The 21,056-nt window shown below is 49.2% G+C and overlaps 8 protein-coding genes across 8 annotated transcripts; 5 read left to right on the top strand and 3 right to left on the bottom strand.

The window, feature by feature from the left end:
* Positions 1-2,590: 2,590 nt before the first annotated feature.
* Positions 2,591-4,110, top strand: CMQ_97 (farnesyl-pyrophosphate synthetase; the record flags this gene model as incomplete). The annotated part of the gene is made up of 3 exons (XM_014314036.1): positions 2,591-2,710; positions 2,761-3,616; positions 3,887-4,110. The coding sequence occupies 3 exons, from the start codon at positions 2,591-2,593 to the stop codon at positions 4,108-4,110; spliced, it is 1,200 nt and encodes a 399-aa protein (XP_014169511.1).
* A 2,650-nt stretch (positions 4,111-6,760) lies between these two features.
* CMQ_223 (uncharacterized protein) lies at positions 6,761-8,008 on the top strand (the record flags this gene model as incomplete). Its single annotated transcript, XM_014313845.1, has 1 exon — positions 6,761-8,008. One exon carries the CDS (start codon positions 6,761-6,763, stop codon positions 8,006-8,008), a length of 1,248 nt encoding a protein of 415 aa, XP_014169320.1.
* A 736-nt stretch (positions 8,009-8,744) lies between these two features.
* CMQ_149 (uncharacterized protein) lies at positions 8,745-10,133 on the bottom strand (the record flags this gene model as incomplete). The annotated part of the gene is made up of 5 exons (XM_014313771.1): positions 8,745-9,071; positions 9,149-9,273; positions 9,341-9,474; positions 9,603-9,719; positions 9,796-10,133. The coding sequence occupies 5 exons, from the start codon at positions 10,131-10,133 to the stop codon at positions 8,745-8,747; spliced, it is 1,041 nt and encodes a 346-aa protein (XP_014169246.1).
* Positions 10,134-11,328: 1,195 nt separating this feature from the next.
* CMQ_292 (phosphoribosylglycinamide formyltransferase) lies at positions 11,329-12,869 on the top strand (the record flags this gene model as incomplete). The annotated part of the gene is made up of 3 exons (XM_014313914.1): positions 11,329-11,539; positions 12,058-12,501; positions 12,574-12,869. 3 exons carry the CDS (start codon positions 11,329-11,331, stop codon positions 12,867-12,869), a joined length of 951 nt encoding a protein of 316 aa, XP_014169389.1.
* Positions 12,870-13,586: 717 nt separating this feature from the next.
* On the bottom strand, positions 13,587-13,790 carry CMQ_308 (uncharacterized protein; the record flags this gene model as incomplete). Its single annotated transcript, XM_014313930.1, has 1 exon — positions 13,587-13,790. The coding sequence occupies one exon, from the start codon at positions 13,788-13,790 to the stop codon at positions 13,587-13,589; it is 204 nt and encodes a 67-aa protein (XP_014169405.1).
* Positions 13,791-14,844: 1,054 nt separating this feature from the next.
* On the top strand, positions 14,845-16,783 carry CMQ_55 (amino acid permease; the record flags this gene model as incomplete). The annotated part of the gene is made up of 5 exons (XM_014313994.1): positions 14,845-14,991; positions 15,081-15,414; positions 15,495-15,749; positions 15,816-16,489; positions 16,550-16,783. The coding sequence occupies 5 exons, from the start codon at positions 14,845-14,847 to the stop codon at positions 16,781-16,783; spliced, it is 1,644 nt and encodes a 547-aa protein (XP_014169469.1).
* Positions 16,784-17,422: 639 nt separating this feature from the next.
* Positions 17,423-18,440, top strand: CMQ_228 (phytanoyl-dioxygenase family protein; the record flags this gene model as incomplete). The annotated part of the gene is made up of 3 exons (XM_014313850.1): positions 17,423-17,715; positions 17,829-18,084; positions 18,144-18,440. The coding sequence occupies 3 exons, from the start codon at positions 17,423-17,425 to the stop codon at positions 18,438-18,440; spliced, it is 846 nt and encodes a 281-aa protein (XP_014169325.1).
* Positions 18,441-18,918: 478 nt separating this feature from the next.
* CMQ_242 (uncharacterized protein) lies at positions 18,919-20,384 on the bottom strand (the record flags this gene model as incomplete). The annotated part of the gene is made up of 2 exons (XM_014313864.1): positions 18,919-19,221; positions 19,293-20,384. The coding sequence occupies 2 exons, from the start codon at positions 20,382-20,384 to the stop codon at positions 18,919-18,921; spliced, it is 1,395 nt and encodes a 464-aa protein (XP_014169339.1).
* Positions 20,385-21,056: the final 672 nt, after the last annotated feature.

The raw sequence follows: 21,056 nt of genomic DNA, 5'->3' as shown, positions 1-21,056 counted from the left end.
GAATACACGGCACAATCGTGCACGCCCCTCCTATATTGGCCCGGTCCGTTCGACAATATAAGACTAGCACGCCTCAGTGGGGTTGCTAAGAATGTTCGGAAACTGGCAACAAGCCTTCTCCAGAAGTCATTGCTCTAAATCCGTTTATGGCAATTGATGGGCTGGTCGAAGAAGGGGGGTGTTAAAGAAACTTACTTTAGGCGTTGATATTGCAGGTAGGAAAAACAACATGGCAGCTCACTATGCTGTCTGGGCTGATCTCTGTTCGTATTTAAATCAGGTTGTGTCATGCATTTACCCCCTGAAAAAGCCATTGACCAATAACCTGAACTGGTTTTTGTCAACATGGGAAGGCTCGGTCTATTGGCGCAGAAGCGAAATAGCACTGTGGCTTACGCGGCCATAGCTTTCAAGTTGAATGCCAACGGGTGGCAGCAGGCTCGCGACTTATTGTCGGGGTTGGCAAATTAAATTAGTATTTATTTATTTTATTTTTCATTATTTAATTAATTTATTATTAATTGATTTAGTATAGCCCTTTAGTTAATTTTAATCACTCCGTGAAATGTTATATATAGCTTTCTTTTTTAGCTAACTATTTAGCTTAATTATATAAAAAGAAAAAGAATCCAGAGTACAGCCTATTACTTATTATAGTTAATTAATTAAGTATTATACTTATTAGAAGCTAATCAGTTTAGTTGAAAGGCAAAACTGATTAATTTGATTTGCCAACCCCGCTTACTGCAGCTTGTGGACTTATCGAACGTTCGCCAATGCGTCGATGCTTTTTACATCGCTGCTCGAGAATCGGGTAATCTTTTGAATTCGGATGCTCCGTTGCATCCGGATGGAATGGGAAGATTGATAAAGGGGATCCCTTGATAAAGATCCTAAATGGGTTTAGAGGGACGTTCTGCCTGCAGAATTAGAAATTCTTAATTGAGCGATGTGATACCAACGGACATCATGCAAAGGGGTTATCTGTCACCCGACCTCAACCAGCCGCCATCCATTGCCCTGTCGCGAAACTGTCGGCCCTTTCCCGGAGACGGCGCTCTGCCAGTGATGGAGATCACGGGTTGTATTCGAGACGGGCTACCGAGGATGGGTATCGATGAAATTCTTCCATACAGACATACAGACATACAGATCTGCACACGCGATGACGGGTAACTGCGCAAGAGTTTATCCGAAGCCGTATGCCGAGATGACAATGCTGACACTGCCCCACCCTTAAAAAATTGTGGATTTCCCCGAGGTCACCTGACCTGATCTCGGCCGCCGAAATCACTAGATAAGACAAAGCCCTGACTGAACGCACATTGCGCACAGTCTAGAGCTTCAGTCAACCACCCAACGAAATATCATCACTAGATCTTCCAAAGGCCTTAGAGCTTACTACGATACGTGCAACTGGTCCGGACGAATATGCCACAAGGATTACCGTACGGGTCTTACACTGGTATTCGCGCAGACGACTGCGCGTACAGACTAGTGGTGCACGGAGTAGAAGTCACAAGATCCAGACCATTGGGCCCGCCGAGGGTCGCAGTCTTGGAAGAGGGTGGTACAAGTTTACCTTGGTGAGGAAACATAAGCACTGGTCTGGTTCCCCGCTCTTGTTGGCGCAATCATTCGGCACGAAAGCTGTGGCTCGCGTATCTAGAGTGGGCTGAATCGAGGCATGGATTGAAGCAACGCTATGATGTGATTTTGCCAATAAGAGTAACGTCTGTGATCAAATCCTGGTTGCTTGCGAGGTCGTATTTACAGTTCTACGCTATTATCGCCGCGGCACGGAAACGACCAGGTAATAATAATGGTCTGGCCGTTAGCGCTTCTTACACCATGGTGGCTAATCAGAGACAGTACTCCGATGTAGAAGCTTGTCTGTACCACCTCACCTCACCGTTTTGTGTGGCTCGGCTCAAATTGCCGAGGAAACGGAACGACCTGGGGCTGTCTTTTTACGAGGACTTTCAATCTAGAATCGGCGCAAACTGAACACGGATGGAATTGGTACCGCATCAATATAGAGGCAGCATGGTCGTGCCATTTTAATAACATGTATTTGTCACAGGAGAGAAAAAGCAAGTCTGATGTGACCCTCCATGGTCTCTTCGCTTATATGAGCTGCATCTATGGCCTCTGGTATCACGCCGAGAACAGGGGTCACGATGCTTGACCAGTAATGAAATAAAGCTATAGAATCATGATAATCTCACCCACCCACCATCCGACTAGCCGAAATGTGACTGCAAGGAGACTAGCTGTGATATCGTTTCTAGCACAGGCAATCGGAACCGTTCTAGAACGGTCTTCTTCAACACGCTACCTCTATCTCGGCGGTGACGGCGCATCCATCGGTGCGGCGAAGTATTTGAAATAGCAGGGGCGAATTACAGGAAACGGGAAAGCTAGCTACACAAGTACAAGTCGCCGACAGTCATCATAATCAAAATTTCCATGTTGACCGCTACTCAGGAAGCATAAATAACACATTCTGCCCCGACTACAGCTCCTTTGATACTCTACATCATATAAAGGCAAACAAATTCAGAAACAATCGGTGTATTCCAAAAGCGATATGGCTCTTAGTCTCAGCGTCAGTGGTTTCGAAACAGAGGGGTTCCAACTTCTCTGTGATTTCGTGAACCATGAGAACTTCCCTGACATCCCTGTGGAAGCTATGGAGCGGCTCAATCGGGTATGAGACTTCAAACAAATTATCAGAACCATCTCTGACGGAGTACTTAGATCCTTATTCAAGTCCAGGGAGGTCAGATTTCGCGGCCTCGTGTCATGTTCAAGCTCTTTGACAAGCTGGCCGAACGTGAACCAACGGAGGATGAAGTACGGGAGGTGTATGTCATGGCCTGGGTAGTAGAGCTGCTTCAGTTTGCTATTCTCGCATCCGATGACATAGTCGACGGAGACCTCTGGCGGAGAGGGAGGTGGTCATGGCATCGACAACCAGGTGTCGGGTTAAGTGCAGTCTATGATACATTCGTTGCAACATTCCTCGCCCTTGCCTTTCTGAAGAAACACTTGGACCAGAAGAAAGCTTACATTGGAATGGTCGAGTCCATCAATCGCGAGATTCTCTACGTCCAACTTTATCAGAGTTTCGATACCATGGTGGCCAACCAGGGGCCAGGAAACGTCTCAACATTCTGCGAGCACAAACTCCGCGACATATCGCTCGGCTTGTGTGGCTATTTCTTTCTGCCCTTCTCATTGATGCTGCACTACCTCGGCCAAGGTACTCCCGATAACCTTAGGCAAACGCGGGAAATCACAGACGAGATATCTATCTATTACCAGGCCCAGAACGACTATATAGACTTGTATGGAGACAGAAGCAACAATGGAAAGGATGGGCGGGATATCCGAGAGAACAAGTGTTCGTGGCTCATTGTGGAAGCTCTAAACAGAAGCGACAAAGGCCAGCGTACAGCACTGAAAAACAAATACGGTCGGTCGGATAAGGAATGCGTGGATGAGGTAAAGCAAATATTCAACGACCTGGATCTGAAGGGAGCCTTCAAGCAGTATCAGTCCGGGGCAATCCAAAAGATAAAGGAACAAATCCAGTCTGTGGATGAGGGCAGCGGTATGAACCGAGAGGTCTTGACATATTTCCTGGAAATAGTCATTGTTGTCTGAGGGAACAATTGTTATAGCTGGCTCTAAGAATGCATCATATTTTCTGCGGGCCTCTGACGCCTTTAGTGCCATTTCTTTATACTTCAATCTCGCCGTGCAGATGAAATATCGATCGCCCGATATAAGGCCTATGTTGTAGTGAACCATTATCCATATAATAGCAGCATTTTTAGATAGAGTATCGTTTATTAAAGAGAATTAGAACTGTATTATGCAGGACATCCCTACGTTGGAACGAGACCTGGATCTATAAACGTCATCGTGTCCGACAAGCAGGACCACCTGCAGTACCTCACCATAGAAGATGCCATCCAGCACTGCACTAAGGGCGCCGGCATCTGGCCGCAGTTCAGCACCGACGCCGGCCATGAGCCCGGCGTCCAGCTGGGCAGTGAATGCATAGTGTCCAAAAAATTCGTCCAGCCCATGTATTTTCTATAAACACGTTACCCCGCAGTTAAGCTTAATAGGTCCTACGTCCACTTTTATACAGCTTGCACAGGCGTAAATCAACCTAAATACATCAAGTAGGTGATATTCTATCGAGATCAAGGATGCCAACTCTATTATCGTAAAATTATCGCATACGCTTCGTGACACCAATCTAAGTATTTACCTACTGAGGGGAGTTGTCTCTCCCAGTCTCTCTCCGTTTGTGGATCTGTCATTGAAATTTAGTATTGATGGATATGCTCTAGAGTTGGCCAACGTCGACAAATAAGGTTGCAGTCCTCCGCTTGCTTTACAGCCCCTAGTGTATCATGATGTGGTAATAATGGTGGATGGAAAGAGAGCATCATCAAAGGCTCAACTTTGGTGCTTATACATTCGCCGAAAGGGCCAGGGGTTGTTGGGCCCTAATCAAGGAAGGTGCGAGGGAGGGGTTAGGAGGTATCCCAAAGTCGAGTCCCATACTTCCACCTATGGTCTCAATCTCTCCCTTCACATTCTCGTATGTGCATTCATCTGACAAGAGGCCGGTGTCCCCGAGCAAGGACCTGCCCTTAAGTCACACAATCCCTTTAACAAGAATGTCCTTCTCTCCGTCACACATAAAGTTGTACAAATAGTTGCAGCTCCCGGCACAGGTCCGCATTACATCGTCGATACAACTTATCTCTACGAGCCACATAGTCTGGCAGGCTCTCCCCTACCTCGCGGTGGAAATTAGTCACTTTGTCTACCACTTAGCGACAATCTCCTTAGGGACGATGTCTGAACTCTGTCTAAAATAACGCTACCATCGTAGACCACTCCTAGTTCGCTATTAATAATCCTAATTACTACTCTTCTCTTGCTAGCCTTTAAAGCCTAACACGGAAACAAACCTTCTATATCTATTCTTTAACTACTCTAGTTTATCTCTTATACATCTTTATAATATAGTTGTCGATGTATTTAAGGTACTTATCTAGGTTCTCTCCTCTTCTTCCTACAAAATTACCGCGAAAGTCTAACATTCAAGCCTTTTCATAGTCTTCTAGTTTGAACGTTACAGTGTTACCCAACACACTGCTTCCTAATCTCTCTGTTTTTCTCGTTACCTCTTCTTCTTTAGATGTAAGCTCGTTAGTATACTGCGTGGCACTTGTAAAGCCTCCCTCCAAGCTTGCTAGTATGTCTGCCCAGTGTTGCAATTGCCATAAACGTGACCTTTCTTCCTTAACCTGGCTCTCTAGTGTGTGTTTTGTCGCGGACGGTTAAATGCTGTCATCTAGAAGGCTAGTTTTTCCGATTTTCGATGCGTTTATGCTTAGTCGAGAAGTAAAAGGTTACGCCAGCAGGAAAACGACTCGAGATCCCTGCCTGGATCGCCAATGAAAGGAGGGTCTAGTTAATTTACGGATAGAAGGTTAAACCAACGCTCTTCCCTTCTACGCTAGACTGATGTTCGATAATAGTATGGATAAAAAATACGACAATCTATCCCATGCCTCTTAAAAGGCAATTCTTCGATCTCAGTTTTAGTCCGTTTCTTTTCCGGAAAACTTAATGAAACGGCAATAAATAAACTGCAAGGCCGGAATTTTCAATACAAACTATTCAAGGAGGAAGCCCAGATCCAAATTAAAGCGAAGCTGGCATACATCTTAAGATATATGCGAGGGCGATGCACGAGGCCCTTTCAGAGGTGCTAGCCGCCTTCCGTTTACTTTGGCACAATTTTCTATAAGCTTGAGAGAATCAAAGGCCTTTCGAGATAACGCCCACTCCGGCGGACCCGAAGGACGACCTCGGCATTTCAGAATTCGGTGCTAGGGACCTTGAGCGAAGTGAAAGCCCCTCCCCGAATTCGCCCCGCCTTCTGCCACCCCCCCTCGCACTCCTGGGCCCGGACTCCGGTCAGACAGGCGCGGCTCGGGTCCCAGGAAGCATCGTGAGGGAGTTTCGGGGTCGAGGCTATCTAGGGTCCGGCTGTCGTGATGATATAAGGTTATGGGGAAGGTAGGGAGATGTATGCGGCACGTGACCCCAGGAGAGGGATCGGGGGCCTTATTTAATCCTCTCTCGGGAGGCAGAGAAGGATATAGACTTAGTCAAGCCAATACACCCATGAACCAAACAAACGGTCTGGTGTCTTTCTGGACACATCTTTACGTGTGCAACAATCCTCACCAGCACTCGAACACAACCCAAGCATCAAGATTGACGTGGTTTTCGAGCTGTGATAGCCACTGTATGGGATCAAAAATATGTGGGATGACATGGCGATGCAGTCTGAAGCTACTGGCGTGGCTGAAGGCAGCTGTCGTGAGTGATGTCGCCTTCGCAATTCCGCCCTCCTGGCCATCAGCGAATCATTGCCTCCACGCACCAAGTCCTCGTAACACAAGCCTAGGGATTAGACCGCAGCTAGATTCCATAACTTTCGTAAGATTTCTGTAGGGGGTCGCAATGGAAAGTGTAATGTTGGGCGGCGACTCTGGAGAGGTTTTAGTGCTGTCAGGTCCAGAGGGACCAGGGCTAGCGATCTGGGGCCAGTCGTGAGTGTGGTCACGTGACTAGACGTGGGGTCCGCGTCCAGCTCGAGTTAGTGGCCGCTGCTCTTTAAATCGAAGAGCTCAATCTGACATCCGTGCCGGCCAAGAAGATGTCTGCAAATCGGCCACTACAATCTGTGTCAGATGGAACGAGCGGGCTGCACACATTTCTTCCGCTGGCCTTTCGCTTGAAGAAGCAGGCTGATGTTGCGGCGCCAAGAGACGTCTGCAAGAGCCGCATTAGCTTGCCCGACAACGTCAGCTTCCTTGATGTTGGGCTACCGACAGAGGTTCCCAGCGATGACGAGTCACCGAACGTGACCGATGACGATGGCTTTTTCGACGATGAGGATATCCTTCAGTCCAACGCACAACGTCGGACGCGGCGGCTTCAAGCAAAGCGCATATCTGGCATCAGTGATAGACCGCTGCGAGTGACGATTGGTGGTCGCATTGGAAAGACGCGGCCGTCTCAACAGAGGCGTACAGAGCAAAGACACCGCATCAATCCCATCGGCCTCGGACTGGGAAGCAGGTCTCGGCGTCTGCTCCCGTCGCGACAATTCCTCCGTCGAAAAGCCCCGGCGGTTGTACCGGTTCCCTCAGAGGACATCTTGGACGCCATCCTGGCCATTCCTGGCTTCTCCTTCTCCGTTTCGATGTGGATGGGAAGCAGCCTGGGATCCCGTCTCGGACGACTGCTGGCTGATCCAAACATTGTGCGCAAGTGTGGTCACTCTCTGAAGCGCCGCCGGCTGCCCAACTTTCTTCTCACCATGCTGGCATTTCCCATTCGTGCCCACCATGGCCGCGGCATCTTTGAACGGGACTGCGGGTATGCACCTGGTGACGAGCACGACCTAGCATTCTGGCGGCGCTTTGCTGGGGCATTTGGCCTGTGGCTTGGGCTCGATTCAAAATTGCAGGCTGCCACCCAGGACGAGGAGCTTGACCCATTTTTTGGCGGAGCCGTCCTGCGCGATCTCACCACCTTTCTCAGCTCGTCTCGTGCACGGTTCTTGGGCCTTGAACGCGAACCTCGGCAACAGGATGAGCAGCTCGCGCTGTTCAGGCAATTGGCCCCACAGATAGACAACCGGCTTAAAGCATTGCGGACCAGGAGACGAAGAACTATCATAGGGGAAGAGGCGGACGATGACGATGACGACAACGGTGAAGTCGATGCCTGCGACGTTGCGATGCAGGATGATGGCCGAGTGTCGTCCCAGACGACATCGAATCAACCAACACAGCTGCAGCGACGTGTGAGTGTGGCGACAGATGCCTGGGTGCTGTTTCTTGAAAAGTCCCGCGAAGTTGATTTTGATCTGGATATGCTAGCTGCGATGTGTATATAGCTAGTAGAAATGGGAGGCAGCTTTTATCTCCCATTGGCCCGTATAGCTCAGTGGTAGAGCGCAGCACTCGTAATGCTGAGGTCCACGGTTCGATCCCGTGTGTGGGCAAAATGTCTGTTTTTGGGGGCCTTACTGTCGTTGCCAGGACATTTCGCCGCCGTGTTTTTTTTTCATTGTCATTTTCGTTGTCGCTCATCGTGTCTCGTCTACGTTGTTGATGGTCATCGTGAAACGTGGGGATTAGTTCGGTAAAGCATATTTGTAGTCACCTGAATGTTTTTTTGGAAGAGGTAAATTCGGCTCTGTGACAAGACTTTCCTGCGCCCCTAACAAGAAAGTACTACATTGCGACTGCAAACAAACTGAACTGGAGTCCTCAAAAGCCGAAGTTCAAGACAATTTTGCGAAAACAACGATAGGAACAAATATCGCAAAACAGAAATGTGAAAAACAAGACACTGTTGGCTTCTTCTGCCACTGCCACTGCTCTACCTCATCCAGAGGGGTGTTCTTTGTCGCCAGTATTGCTGACACTCATCAAACCAAACAAGACAAAACGTTCGTACAGGATGGGTTGGAACTTAATCAATCTCTCCAGTCACCGTCCACCTGGCCTTGACCTCATTTTTGGCTCACTTCGCACTCGTCTCGTGCTGGTGTTGTCAATAATTATTTACATCGCGCCATCAGTGTCACAGGGAAGTTGGGGGGTTTTTTTTTGGTGTGCTGTACCATCTCAGTAGCCATCTTCGTCGACGTCTTCGTCAGCCCAGCTGCGAACGGCATCGTAGATGCGCATGTCCTGAGGATACTTGACTTTCCCTTCAGGCGTTGTCAGCTTCAAGACTGGCCCGCGGCAGTCACCGAAAACGTCCGGGATGTCTAGCAAAATCCATCTGCATTTGGGCAATGAAATCTCGTTGTATCGGTCCCAAACTCGCCATGCCTCATCCACGTCATCGAGGAAGTCCACAGTCCGCAGGTGAATGCTTTCAGCTGCATCAGCCAAGTTTTCCTCGCACGAGATCGTAGGGGGCAACTCAAAGCTGCAGTCGACAGAGGACTGGGTGGTAGAGGAGGGGGGAGGGGGTTCTCGATGACAGAGGGTGTGTGAATTGAGGTAGTGGGGCATTCGGGGACGGTGGCAGTGATGGAGGTTGTGACGGCAATGCCTATGTTGGAAATGCTCGTCGTTGCTGCTAGTTCTTCTTTGAAGACCTGGCTAGCGATGCTCTCTTCAGTGGAATCAGACTCGTCATCAGAGTCTGCAGTGGTTCGATATATTAGGATTAATAGCTTGTCAACAAAGGTGGAAGATGATCGGAAACATACCTGTAGTGAAGGAGTGGAAGGATTCAGAATCAGAGTCACTGTCCTTGGAAGTAGCAGACATAGCATCTTCGTCGACCCCGGTCTGGTAGATGGAGTTGACAAAGCCATCAAGAGACAGGAACTCTTTGATAGTCCTGTTTATTATTGTGTCAGTGACCGTTGGTTTTTGTTTGTCATTGGTGTGAGGGGCAGTTGATGAGTAACTCACGATGACACCCCGGTCAAGAAAGACGAGTCCTTGCTCTAGAAGGACTCGTCGAACTGACTCAGAAGTTCAGAAATGTCGACGTTCACAATCACAGACTCCACATTCTTGTGGGCTGTCTTCGGCTCCTGCACCTCTGATGCAGAAAGCTCCACGACACCGTATATTTCGGTGCTGTCATCTGTCCCAACTGCCAGCGGTCAGTAGTAGTACTTCTGGTGTGGGGTGTCTGGGATGAAGGATTTGCTACTTGCCTGTGGTCTGCGTATCAGCAGGCTCAGCCGAGTTCAACTCAACGATGGCAGGTGTGGCTTTGATGTCTCCGGGGTGGGAGGTGCTGGCTTGGTTCTTGGAAGTGCCATCACTCGAGATGAAGATGACAAATCGGACCAGCAACGAGATCATCATCTTAGCCACATCGTAGCTCAGGAATCTCCCGGCCAGATGTCCATCGATGATCGGGTAGATGTGACCAACTGTCTTCTTGACAGTGAAGCAGACCAGGTCAGAGAGGAGGAGACCGATGACAAGTGGGACGAAGGTAAAGAAGCAGATGACTGCAGAAGTCACGGTAAGGAAGTCCTTCATCTTGATGATGGTTTGACTTGATGTGATGGCAGGTGATGTGATAGATGAGAGTTGAGACAAAAGTCTGGTCTGTTCAGAGGAAATCTTTGATGAAAGTGGTATCAGAAAGATGGAAAAAGGAGAGAAATGGGAGGATAAATCGAGAGAGAGCGTGAGAAAAGCCCGATATTTATGGACGCCAGAAAACCATTCTGCCAAAAAGGCGGAGAGGGGGGTGATTTTTGAAAGTTAAGCGAGACCAGAACATTCTAAGTGGCCGGTTGCCGGTCAGGAGTCGAGGCTTCCTTGGCATTATTCTGTTTATTTACGTTTTCTCCTGGGACACGTCAAAACCTGGTTTGATACGGCACGTGTCCACAATATTCTTCTGCCTTGACCTTCCTATCCTATTCAGAACGGAGGAAAATGAAACACTTCGGTGTTTAGTATCTAGGGAGGGGGGCAGGCGAAGGCAGAAAAGTTGACAGCCGTTGGTAGTCTTCGCCTAGTCGATAGGAGTTTTCAGGGGAGAAAAGGAGGAACCTGGGATGGAAGACATAGCACAGACGGCAACAATGACACGCTCTACAAGAGATTTGAGCCTTCTTTAACAATTGTTTGACTGAAGGAAGAGGAACGGACGTAGTGAGGTGACAGTTTCAGTACAAACTAGAAGCTATCATCTACGACATCACCCAATCATGTTTCCGAAGACAGAAGCCAACATTCGTCATTTTATGCTTCGAATAAATTTTGATATTCAATTTGGCGCTGCGAACATTCATATTCTCCCTCATTTATTTATTCTGGCTAAATTTGGTCCGTATGCATGATTGCCAATCCTGTTTGTCTTTGATGTTCGTCAGACAAAGAAGGCTGTACGGTGAAGTCTTCCATGTTCACGACCTTTTGTTAGTTCACTCCCATATATCTATTTCAACCGCATAGACAATAGTAAGATTGTTCTGTTCGTCATGTGGTTTGTTCACGACTTCCTGGGTCGTTCGGCTAGTTCGAACACCATTGTCTTCTTTTTTCTTCTCTCCCGGATACTTATTTAGCTTCCCTCCGCTCCAGTACCAGCTCAGCTTACCCGAGCAAACCCAAGTCAACGAGCATCAAAAGTACGACTGCAGATCGCGAATTTTCCAGAAGACGGACGTATAGAAGACTTACTATCGAATTTCACATCAAAAGCAATATCATCTAAGTCAAAATGGCAAAATTCCAAATCTCAGTTCCTTCATGCGTCAAAGAAGCCTTCGAGAGGCCGGTATCCAAGTTGGTGGTGAAGAAGATTGATCACACGGGTCAGCACTTTTCGGAACAGTGGATGAATGGATGTCGTTACTATGTCTTCGATATCGTGCCGGACTCCTTCAAACAGGCCGGGTTACCTGTTATCGCGCTTCTGACTCCGTCCGGGAGTAAGTCCTACTTGGTGGATGTCACATACTACCCAGATGAAGAAAAATAATATGGAGCAGTTTGGTAGGTCGGATATATTGCTCTGAATTGATTATGGTAGCTGTTATTGTGGTATACGGCTTTCGTTGTTTAGTTAGCAAAAGAAACAACTAAAATAAAACTCGTTTCCTTGCACTGAATTTTCTTCCCCTACATCATAATAAAGTGTCTGTGAACTGGTCCCTGCTATACGAACAAAAAAAACAAAAACAAAAGCACCAATACAAAGGAGAACCGAGTTATAGACCCAATATCAAAATACCTCGTTTATTTCTAGCTTACTACGATGAATAAGCGGAATGCTGGCGGATAATTTAAGCCCCGACTCCGCCCCACCTATCAAAAATGCATCGCCGACCAAATCTGCAGACTTTCTCACTAGCGATCTTTTGTGTACAGGCTTCAGGTTTGCAGTGACTCGAAGGCAGAAATAAAGACAAAAAATACAGTACTGTTTCTCAGTTGGAGCTCTACAAAGCACGCACCTGGAAACTTGCCATGGCTGATCACGACACATGCCACATTCTGGTGATGGCCAGCGGAAACGGCTCCAATTTCCAGGCCCTGGTCGACGGCATTGCGTCAGGGAAAATCAGCAATGCAAAAATTGAGCAGCTCGTGGTAAACCGGGGCAAAGCATTTGCGACCCAACGAGCTGAAAAGGTGGGGATTCCTTGGGAATATTTCAATATGGTCAGCCACGGTTTTCAGACCAAGGGCGAGTCAGACCCGATGAAGCTGCAGGCCAGCCGTGAGAAGTACGACGCAGCTCTCAGCCAGAAAATTCTTCAGGGCTTTGGCGGAAAGGCTGCCCCGGACCTGATCGTGCTGGCTGGATGGATGCACGTGTTTACCAAGGCCTTCCTCGATCCATTGGAAGCAGCCGGCATCAAAATCATCAATCTACACCCTGCACTACCGGGTAAGCTAATTTTTGAAGTTTTTGTTCTTCTCATTTTGCCCGTATGATATGATCTTACTTACGCCTGCAAAGGACAATATGATGGAGCCAATGCCATACAAAGGGCATTTGGCGATTTCCAGGCCGGAAAGTTAAAAAACGGCAAGACCGGAATCATGGTTCACTTCGTGATTGACGTAGTTGACCGTGGAACTCCCATCATGACGGTGGAGATCCCGTGCCGGAAAGGCGAGGATATTCACCAGTTAGAGGAGAGAATACATGCCGAGGAGCATGCGCTGATTGTGACTGCCACCCAGCAAGTGGCGCAGGAGGTTTTGCAATCCAAGAGAACGAGATTAGCTTCTGCGGGTGTTGGGAGCGCTTGAAAAAAATAGGCATACTTTCCGCATTTATAAAGGCCGAGTATCGCTTGCTGTCCGGTGCTTTGTCTCCATTTCCGTCCTCTATCCCTTTCGCTTGTCTGAAGCCGCTGCGAAGGTACCGACTGGGTCAATTACGGCATCCAGAAACGGTGGATTACCTCCCAGGTCAGTCTATCGGCCCTCGAAGGGTTGAACGACCGAATGGGCACATTAAGGGGGACCAACCACTCGGGCGTGCGGCATAGTACTCAGCAGAAGAGAGTCAGGCGTGAGCTGGTCGGCAGCGGTAGCCCACTGGCCGACAGCCAGCTGCTTACGTGCAAATGCTGAATTGAGCGAGACTTGTGGTGGAGCAGGATGGCATCTTGTTGTTTCTGCTGGCCATCCTGCACCTGTCTGCGATATCGTGATAGAAGACTCGGACGGGATTGTCTTTGTGGCCACATCCTGATGGTGGAGATGGCGTCAGTAAGGGTGTAGTAATGCCGCAAGAGAAAGAAAGGGCAGCAGTATTCGAGAGGAAGCTGGGCCTACTCCCTTCAGGTCGGGAAAATTGCTGAGCTGCCTTGGCAAGTTTCGAGTGCAGCGACGCCGAAGCCTTTTGCTTAGAGTGGTGTTATTTTTGGCAGAAGTCGATAGAGCGCTGCAACGGATTGACAGGCTCACAGAGGTGGGAAGTAGTGGATCTGGTTGATTCGGCGATGGGCAGCAGATGATAGGTCAGAGGTAGTATGACCGCCGCGGATAGATTGAGCCGACAGCCATGCTTCTTCTCCTTTTGGTGACGTAGCGGTTCTTCAAGCTGGCGCGGCCAAATGCGATGCCTAGCAGCTCGAGCTCGTCCTTCAGCGGACGTCGTAGTCTCATTTGAGGTTGCGCTTGACGCAGATACTGCATCTGAAAACTCGTCTGGGCGCATTGCATCGTCGATGTACGTAATCAAAGCAACAGCACGCCGGACACAGGCAAGGGTACCGAGATAGGCTTGTGAGGGAACGCCTTTATAGTTCCAACAGCCCGACCGATTGCAGCGGATTCCCATGGTGCCGTGGTCCAGTTTGGGCTTGCCAATCATTGCTGTTCTTGATACCGGATAGCAGATTGGATTTTCCCGCTTTCGGGGGACGATCGATGGAGGAGGAAGCATTTGTCACCGATCCTGTTGGCCGTTGTGCTCTTATCATTGCTGGCGGATCGAACTGCTAGATTCTGGCGATTGCGGGGCAGAGGGACTTGTCAGTGGCCGCCAGACATGTCTACTGCCGGCGGATCGAGCTTCTCTGACAGCTGGTCTTGGTCGAGACGACATGTGTAGTCGGAGAACTAGTTATGAAAAGAGAGTGTAGAGTGAAGAGCCGTAGAAGAGAACAGTCAAAGCTTACAGCCAGCACTTGCACCGGCGATCTTACTACTTTGCGTTTTACCAGTATTTCATGAAATCCTTGTAAATCAAGCAACCCGCTAAACGAGCGTAGATAATATCAAGATAGTATACACAGATATCGGCGCCGCTCGTAATGGGATCTATCCAGGTACTAACCATGCGCATAGATAACTGGTCGCCGATCTCTCCCTATATCATTCACTTGTTCCATTCAGTAACTCCACCAGCGTTTCTACCTGTTCCAATTACCAGCTTCTGGATGTCTTATCTTCCATAGCACCTCGCACAGTCTTGTTCCGACCCGGAGCACCAGCAGTAGCGGCCGATTTTAGTGGTTATAGTAAGAATAATCAGTGCGGTACGCTAGCTAGATCCAACGGCCAAGGACAAGACCTGCGTGCAAGTGTAACGGCCGCGGCCGCCTGATGACTTGAAGGCAATTACCTATCGAGAGGCCGACGACCGTTCAGATCGGCTGCAAGGCCGAGAAGGGGGTCCTATACTTAAGACAAGCTCCGGCCAACCGATTCGTCCTTTCACTTTTGTTCCTTGTAGGTCCATTCCGTTTTCTAGTAAACTATCAGTGTCTTCAGAATGGACCTCTCACCGAAAAAGACGTCGAGTCTTGAAAAAGGCATTGCCTGCCAGCCTGTCGTGCAGGATCGGGATGTCGGCCAGGGAGAGGTCATTGAGGTCGGAGACGGCGAGTACCGCAGAAACTTTTCTTACAGACAAATCCATGTATGTCCTTGGTATTTTGGGGGGTTTCTATTCTTCTCTTTAACATTCCCCCGTCCACCGTGTCGTGTCGTCTTTCTCACCACCGGCAGGTCATCTCCCTCGGCGGCCAAATCGGGGCTGGCCTCTTCATCTCGACCGGCAAAAACCTGAGTCATGGAGGTCCAGGTGGCCTCTTGCTCGGCTTCCTCGTCGTCTGCTCCTGCGTCTGGGCACTGCACCAGACCCTCGGCGAGATGACCATTGGCTTCCCCGTCTCGGGCAATTTTATTGATTTCGCCGACCGCTTTGTCGACCCCGCCTTTTCCTTTTCTGCCGGCTTCTCCATGTGGCTCGGCTGGACGTCGGTCATTGCGGCCGAAGCTGTCTTCTTCACCACCATTGTCAACTACTGGGCTGAAGGTAGCGTACCGGAAGCTGCCTGGCGTACGTCTGGTGAAGGCTCTATTTGTTCATTTTTTCTCGGCCAAGTCGTCGTTGAAGCTGACTTCATACTATCTTTTCAGTGACCATCTTCCTCGTCCTCTTGTTCGTTCTGTTCTGCCTGCCCAACACAGCCTTTGGCTGGTTCGAATACATTGCAGCCATTCTCAAGTTCGTGGCGCTTATCATCTTTCTCATCACGGGCCTCTGCCTCATTCTCGGCGCCGGCCCCAGCGGACACAAAGCCGACGGTAAGGTTTGGACGACAGATCTGGCTTTTCGAAACGGATTCAAGGGTTTTGGACAAAGCACCCTGCTGGCCATTCTCGCAATTGGAGGTAAGCTTTTGTTTCCATGGCGTACTAACAATAAACAAACAAAAGCGAATCTAATCACCCCTCCAGACAACACGTTTACCGGCTTCTTGGCTGGCGAGACAGGAAACCCACGATACTCCGTTGCACATGCTGCCTTTCTGATCCCCATCCGCGTCACCGCATTCTACATCACGTCCGTCGTCTTCATCGGTTTGCTCATCTCGCCAACAAACAGCCAGCTCTTCGGCAACAAGGGCGTTACAGCATCCCCGTTCGTCATTGCCATCAAGCAGGCCGGAATCACTGGTCTGCCAGACTTCCTCAATGCCATTATCGTCATTGCTGTGGCCTCCATTGCCGCGGAGAGCTTCTTCATTGCCTCTCGCATTCTTCGCTCCATGGCCCATCAGCGTCTGATCCCTGGCATCTTGGCACGAGTCGATGCCAAGGGCCGTCCCATGCCGGCCTTGCTCTTGACCACTGCCATGACTATTTTGATGACCTACATCAACCTTAGCGCTGGGGGTACCGTCGTTTTTGACTGGCTCTCCCAGATTGCCAGCACCGGCTATTTCATGGTCTGGTTCTTTATTGCCGTCACGTCTTTTCGATTCCGAGCTGCCCTCAAAGCACAGAATGACCCGTTGCTCAGTGAGGCGTACGCCTGGAAGTGTGCGTTGTGGCCACTCCCTCCCATATGGCTGCTGATCTGCTGCTGTTTGTTCATGGCCTGCTCTCTTTACCTGGCATTGTATCCGATCGTGAGTACTCTTTAGACGCTGTCGCCGTTTCACCCTTGCTGACCAACCCCTCAAAATCAGGGCTCAAACACGGTGTCGGCGCACTACTTCTTCCAATATATGTTCGGCACAGTTCTCATTCTTTTCTGTGGTATTGCATACAAGGCAATCCTTCGTACGAAGCTGCGAGATCCGAAGACTGCAGATCTGCAGACCGGACGCCGGCCGTTGAGCACTGCTGAAATCGTTGACTTAGACGAGTACGAAAAGCTTTCACGATGGAGGAAGCTCTATTCTTTCATCCAGGTGTGGTGACTTACTTATACAAAGACACAATATCAACACATAGCACAGAGACTAGCAGTATCTTGATGAAACGTTGTTATGTTACATAAAAGCATTCTGAGGCTTTGTAGCTGGCTTTAACGCCCCTGTAGACAGCGCAGTTACGATTACCCCGCCCAAAAATACGGGCGTGGTTCCCTAAAACGGCCACAAGCACGAAAGGAATTCGAAAAGAATTCGTGCGGAAACCAACTCCCTGGGAACTCTTGTGAGATATAGCAACCAAGGCTGAGGTTTTTACGCTTCGCCTGGCTTTTCTTTAACTCCCCTTGCAAAATTATTAGGTTCGCTGCAAGTCGTCCGTTTTATCGTTGCCAGCCATTCTCGACTGAATCGGGGCCGCTAGCTGCATAGGGAAGGGACTTCCGAGCTCGGATTTGGACAATGCGGAGTAGGACACATGTTGATATGTTCAGACTGTTCGAAGCATAAACATGAGGTACAATCTCCAAAAATATGTAGCTCTTCTTCTTAAGAATTGTTCAATAAAAGTGAAACCATTACACCATGTTCAGCCCGTCGCGTCATGTCTGTCGGTTCCAGACTCATCTCCGGGCTGTGGTCTTCCAAATGTCACGTTCCATCAAAAAAAAAACTGGCAGCTCAACAATGCCCTTGCTACGGCTTTTATCTACCGTTCCAGTTGTCATAAAACCGAGCTCGAAAGAGATCAGGTCGAATACACTAAATGAGCGGAGCTTGGAGACAGCTATCCGGCAGGTCCACCTCGACGGACTCGTCGTGGTTGAAGATGTGGTTCCGCACGAGCATATCGACATCCTGAACAAGAAGATGATTGCTGATGCACGGCAGCTTCAGGCCCGTGGGGAGGACGGGCCCTTCAACTACAATCTTGGAAACATACAGCAGGTTGCGCCTCCCGTTGCCGAATACTTTTACCCGTCCGTTTTCATGAATATGATTACTGTGCTGTCTTAGCAAATTAAGGCCTGAGTGCATTTGCTAATTCGTTCTCACATATTTCAGATCCCATTGTCACGCAAATCACAACTAGCGACTTCGGCCCACGCCCCAAGTGGACCTTTTGTTCTGCAAACACGGCCATGCCTCCAGTCTCAAACACTGCGCCGCCTCAGCGACAGCCGGTCCACACTGACGCCGACTTTGCCCATCCGGCCCATCCATTTGCGTTGGTGGTCAACGTGCCGCTCGTCTGCATGACGCCCCGAAACGGCTCGACCGAGATCTGGCTGGGCACGCACAACACCGCGGAATCACCGCACAGGAGGGCCAGCACGGCGAGCGAGCCAGTGGGCGCATCCTCGAAAGTCTGCTGCTTGAAAGATGCCTCATCCTTGAACCATCACAGCCCGTCATCAATAAGGGCAGTATCGTCATGTGCGACCTTCGCTTGTGGCACGCTGGTATGCTCAACTGGACCGACGAGGTGCGCGTCATGCTCGCCTGTATCCATTTTGCGTCTTGGTATCGCAACCCAATGCAGCTCGAATTCTGTGAGGATATCAAGCCAATTCTCGAGGCTATGGATCGAAAGGGAATGCTAGAGCTTCAAACGCCTGTACGCTGGGTATCCGTCGATTACGCCCTCAACACTTACCTCAACAGAGCCTTTGGAAATGCCTACAACTTTGATCAGACCCCTTGAGTACCAGAATCCTACAGCTTGGGCTTGATAACGTGAGTGGTGGATTCCCATAAATATCACACGGTCGGAATAACAAAACCCAGAACTGCAAACCGTATTACGACAAGAGAATTTGGCGCACAATATTGATATTTCAGCCTTAGTTGGCAAAGTCACGACGAGTTACGACGTATGTGAATTCCACTAAAGCCCCTATTAAAAGCCTTTGCACTTGACAGCGCAGAAACCCACCACCCCACCGTTACAATTAAAGAAGATAGTTAGCCCGACATGACCCTTGCAGTATTAAGATTCGACTGTGTCAAACGGCGTAAAACATAGAAAGGCTCATGCGATACGTGCTTCGACAGTATCGCGGAGGCAATCGCCCAGAGCGAAGCGTCATTAAAAAACTGCACAGCAGTACCGCTATCCCGTAAACGTTCGAGAAATCAATGAACATATTAACTGCGTCAAAAACCTACGTTTCAGCGCAGGTTTACACTATCTTGGCCTGCAATTCCCGAAGGCGCGAGACTGTATCATCCATGAGCATATTCTTGACAGAATTGGATACGTCGATGCGCTCAAGTTTGCTTGAAATCACACGGATGTCTCGTTGTGCTTCCTCAAAGATGTGGAGGGATCCAAGTCGACAGAGCTCAAATTTTCGGCAAACGTCGACACGTTCACTATCATGAAGAGTTTTGATTCTTTTGATTACAACCTCCCCACGTTGAAGATACTCTTTAGCAACGTCTTCAATGGCTGCCTCTTTCGACTTGAGGAATCGAAGAATGGTCTGGAATGATGGGTGAGTAGGCGATCTAGTTTCGTAGGAAATAACATACGACGATTTCCAGCGTAACTTACTGTGCAAACATAACTCATTATCTGGCTGGTCGCCTTGTATGGATCCGCTTGATTCAGCCAGGTGTCCTTGGCCGATTCGGTGCCACTTCGCTTATGCAAGCTGCGTGTTCTGCTCCCAGTTTTCGGGGGAGCTGCAGATTCAAGGGCTTCAATCATTTCCCTGGCAATTCCACTGGGCTCAACTTGCTCTTGGGTGCTGTCAATCCTGCGAAGGAAAAGCCCGGTTTGTATGGCCGTGGACTCGGCTTGGAATCGCACTGGCTCGACACTTTCTGGTCGACTTGCAGTATTGAGGAGCTTGGCTGTGAACTCAGTGAGACATGTGGAGCTGTCGTCCTTTTTTGCCAAAAACGGGTCACTGACTACCGCTGTGCGTAGCACTTTCGGGTTTTCTCGAACTTTGACAGGCTGCGGATGTTCCATAATGACATCGTGATCTGGCTTTTGAGGTGGCTCGAGTTTTGTCTTTTTACCCTCTCTAATGTCTTCAATTGTTGTAGTGGGGGACAACTCTCGCTTCTTGTAGCTTTCTACGTTTTGCGTGCGCGGTGCGGCTTTGGCCCGTCCTCGTTTCGGCAGATTCCTATTTGGCTTTGTATTGGTTCTTGGTTGTCTCAATGCTGTATTAAATGTCTCAGCCTCTTCTTCTAATTCGACTGGTAGAATGTGACTCATCCGCCGTTGAGGATGAGGACTGGTCGTTATCAAAGGCGGCCGTGAGTGCTGTAGCATAGAGGTAGTTTTGTCATTGCACGAGCCATAATCGTCGGAACTGGCTCCGGAGTCGGAAGTGATGACAATAGGAAAGCGCTCCTTTCGCTGCCTCGGCTCTCTTTTCATCGGCTTGACGACAGACGATAGAAATGGCTTCGTAGCTGAAGTGTGAACAGTGGTCGACTGGGGAACTTCCAACAACTTCGAAAAGGATTCGACACGAGAATCTATCTGCTCTGTGTCAGGCGTCTCTGGCGGGTCTAGAATTGACCTCTTCGGGACTCTCTTCTGATTCCCATGCTTCTTTTTATCGGGTTGCGCACTTTTCATAATTTCCGCGGGGCTAGATGCTGAGGCGTTACCGGACTTGGGATGCATGGTGTCAGCTTTGACGAGTGGAGCGTTGTTTTTCTGTCGGCTAGATGATATCGGGGAGAGGGGCAAGCTGTAAGGATCATTGCCATGAAGGGTGTTTGTCGACGCATGGGTTTTCTGCAGCGTATCCGTCAGTATCTTGCGTTGGGAGTTGGGTGAGTATGAAATGGGCAACCTTCGACTTAGCCAGGGCTCTCTTGGTGAAGCTCCTTTTCGCCTGCTGCTTGGCCTTGCTTGGCTGAGTGGAGCTGGATGAAGCCGTCGTGGTTGACTTCATGATTGCAGCACGAGCCACATCCCCGCCTGTCTGACGGTCGTTGTCACTCATATGGGCCACTTCGGACGTCAATTCATTGATAGCTGACACCAGAGCGGCAGGGCGTTGCCACTTGATTTTCTTCGTTAATGCATTTGTGGAGGGGGGGTCATTAGTAGCTTTGCTGAGAGACGACGATGTATCGATCTTATTACCAACTTTCTGAGACGGTGGGCTGACACCCTTCCACATTGCAGAAGAAAGGTACACGAAACCCTCCTCTACATTTGTCGCCATGGCTGCAGTAGGCCAAGCGAAATATATTGGTGAAGAACTTAGAAGAAAGAGACAAGATTATGCAAATCATAAGCCCCAAAAAGTTCGATGACCAGACACAAAACCATTCCTTATTCTGGCAA

Source organism: Grosmannia clavigera, assembly GCF_000143105.1.
Source record: "Grosmannia clavigera kw1407 unplaced genomic scaffold GCSC_179, whole genome shotgun sequence".
Lineage (NCBI taxonomy): Eukaryota > Fungi > Ascomycota > Sordariomycetes > Ophiostomatales > Ophiostomataceae > Leptographium > Leptographium clavigerum.
Note: the sequence above shows the minus strand (reverse complement) of the source record. Positions and strands in the feature narration are given on the sequence as shown.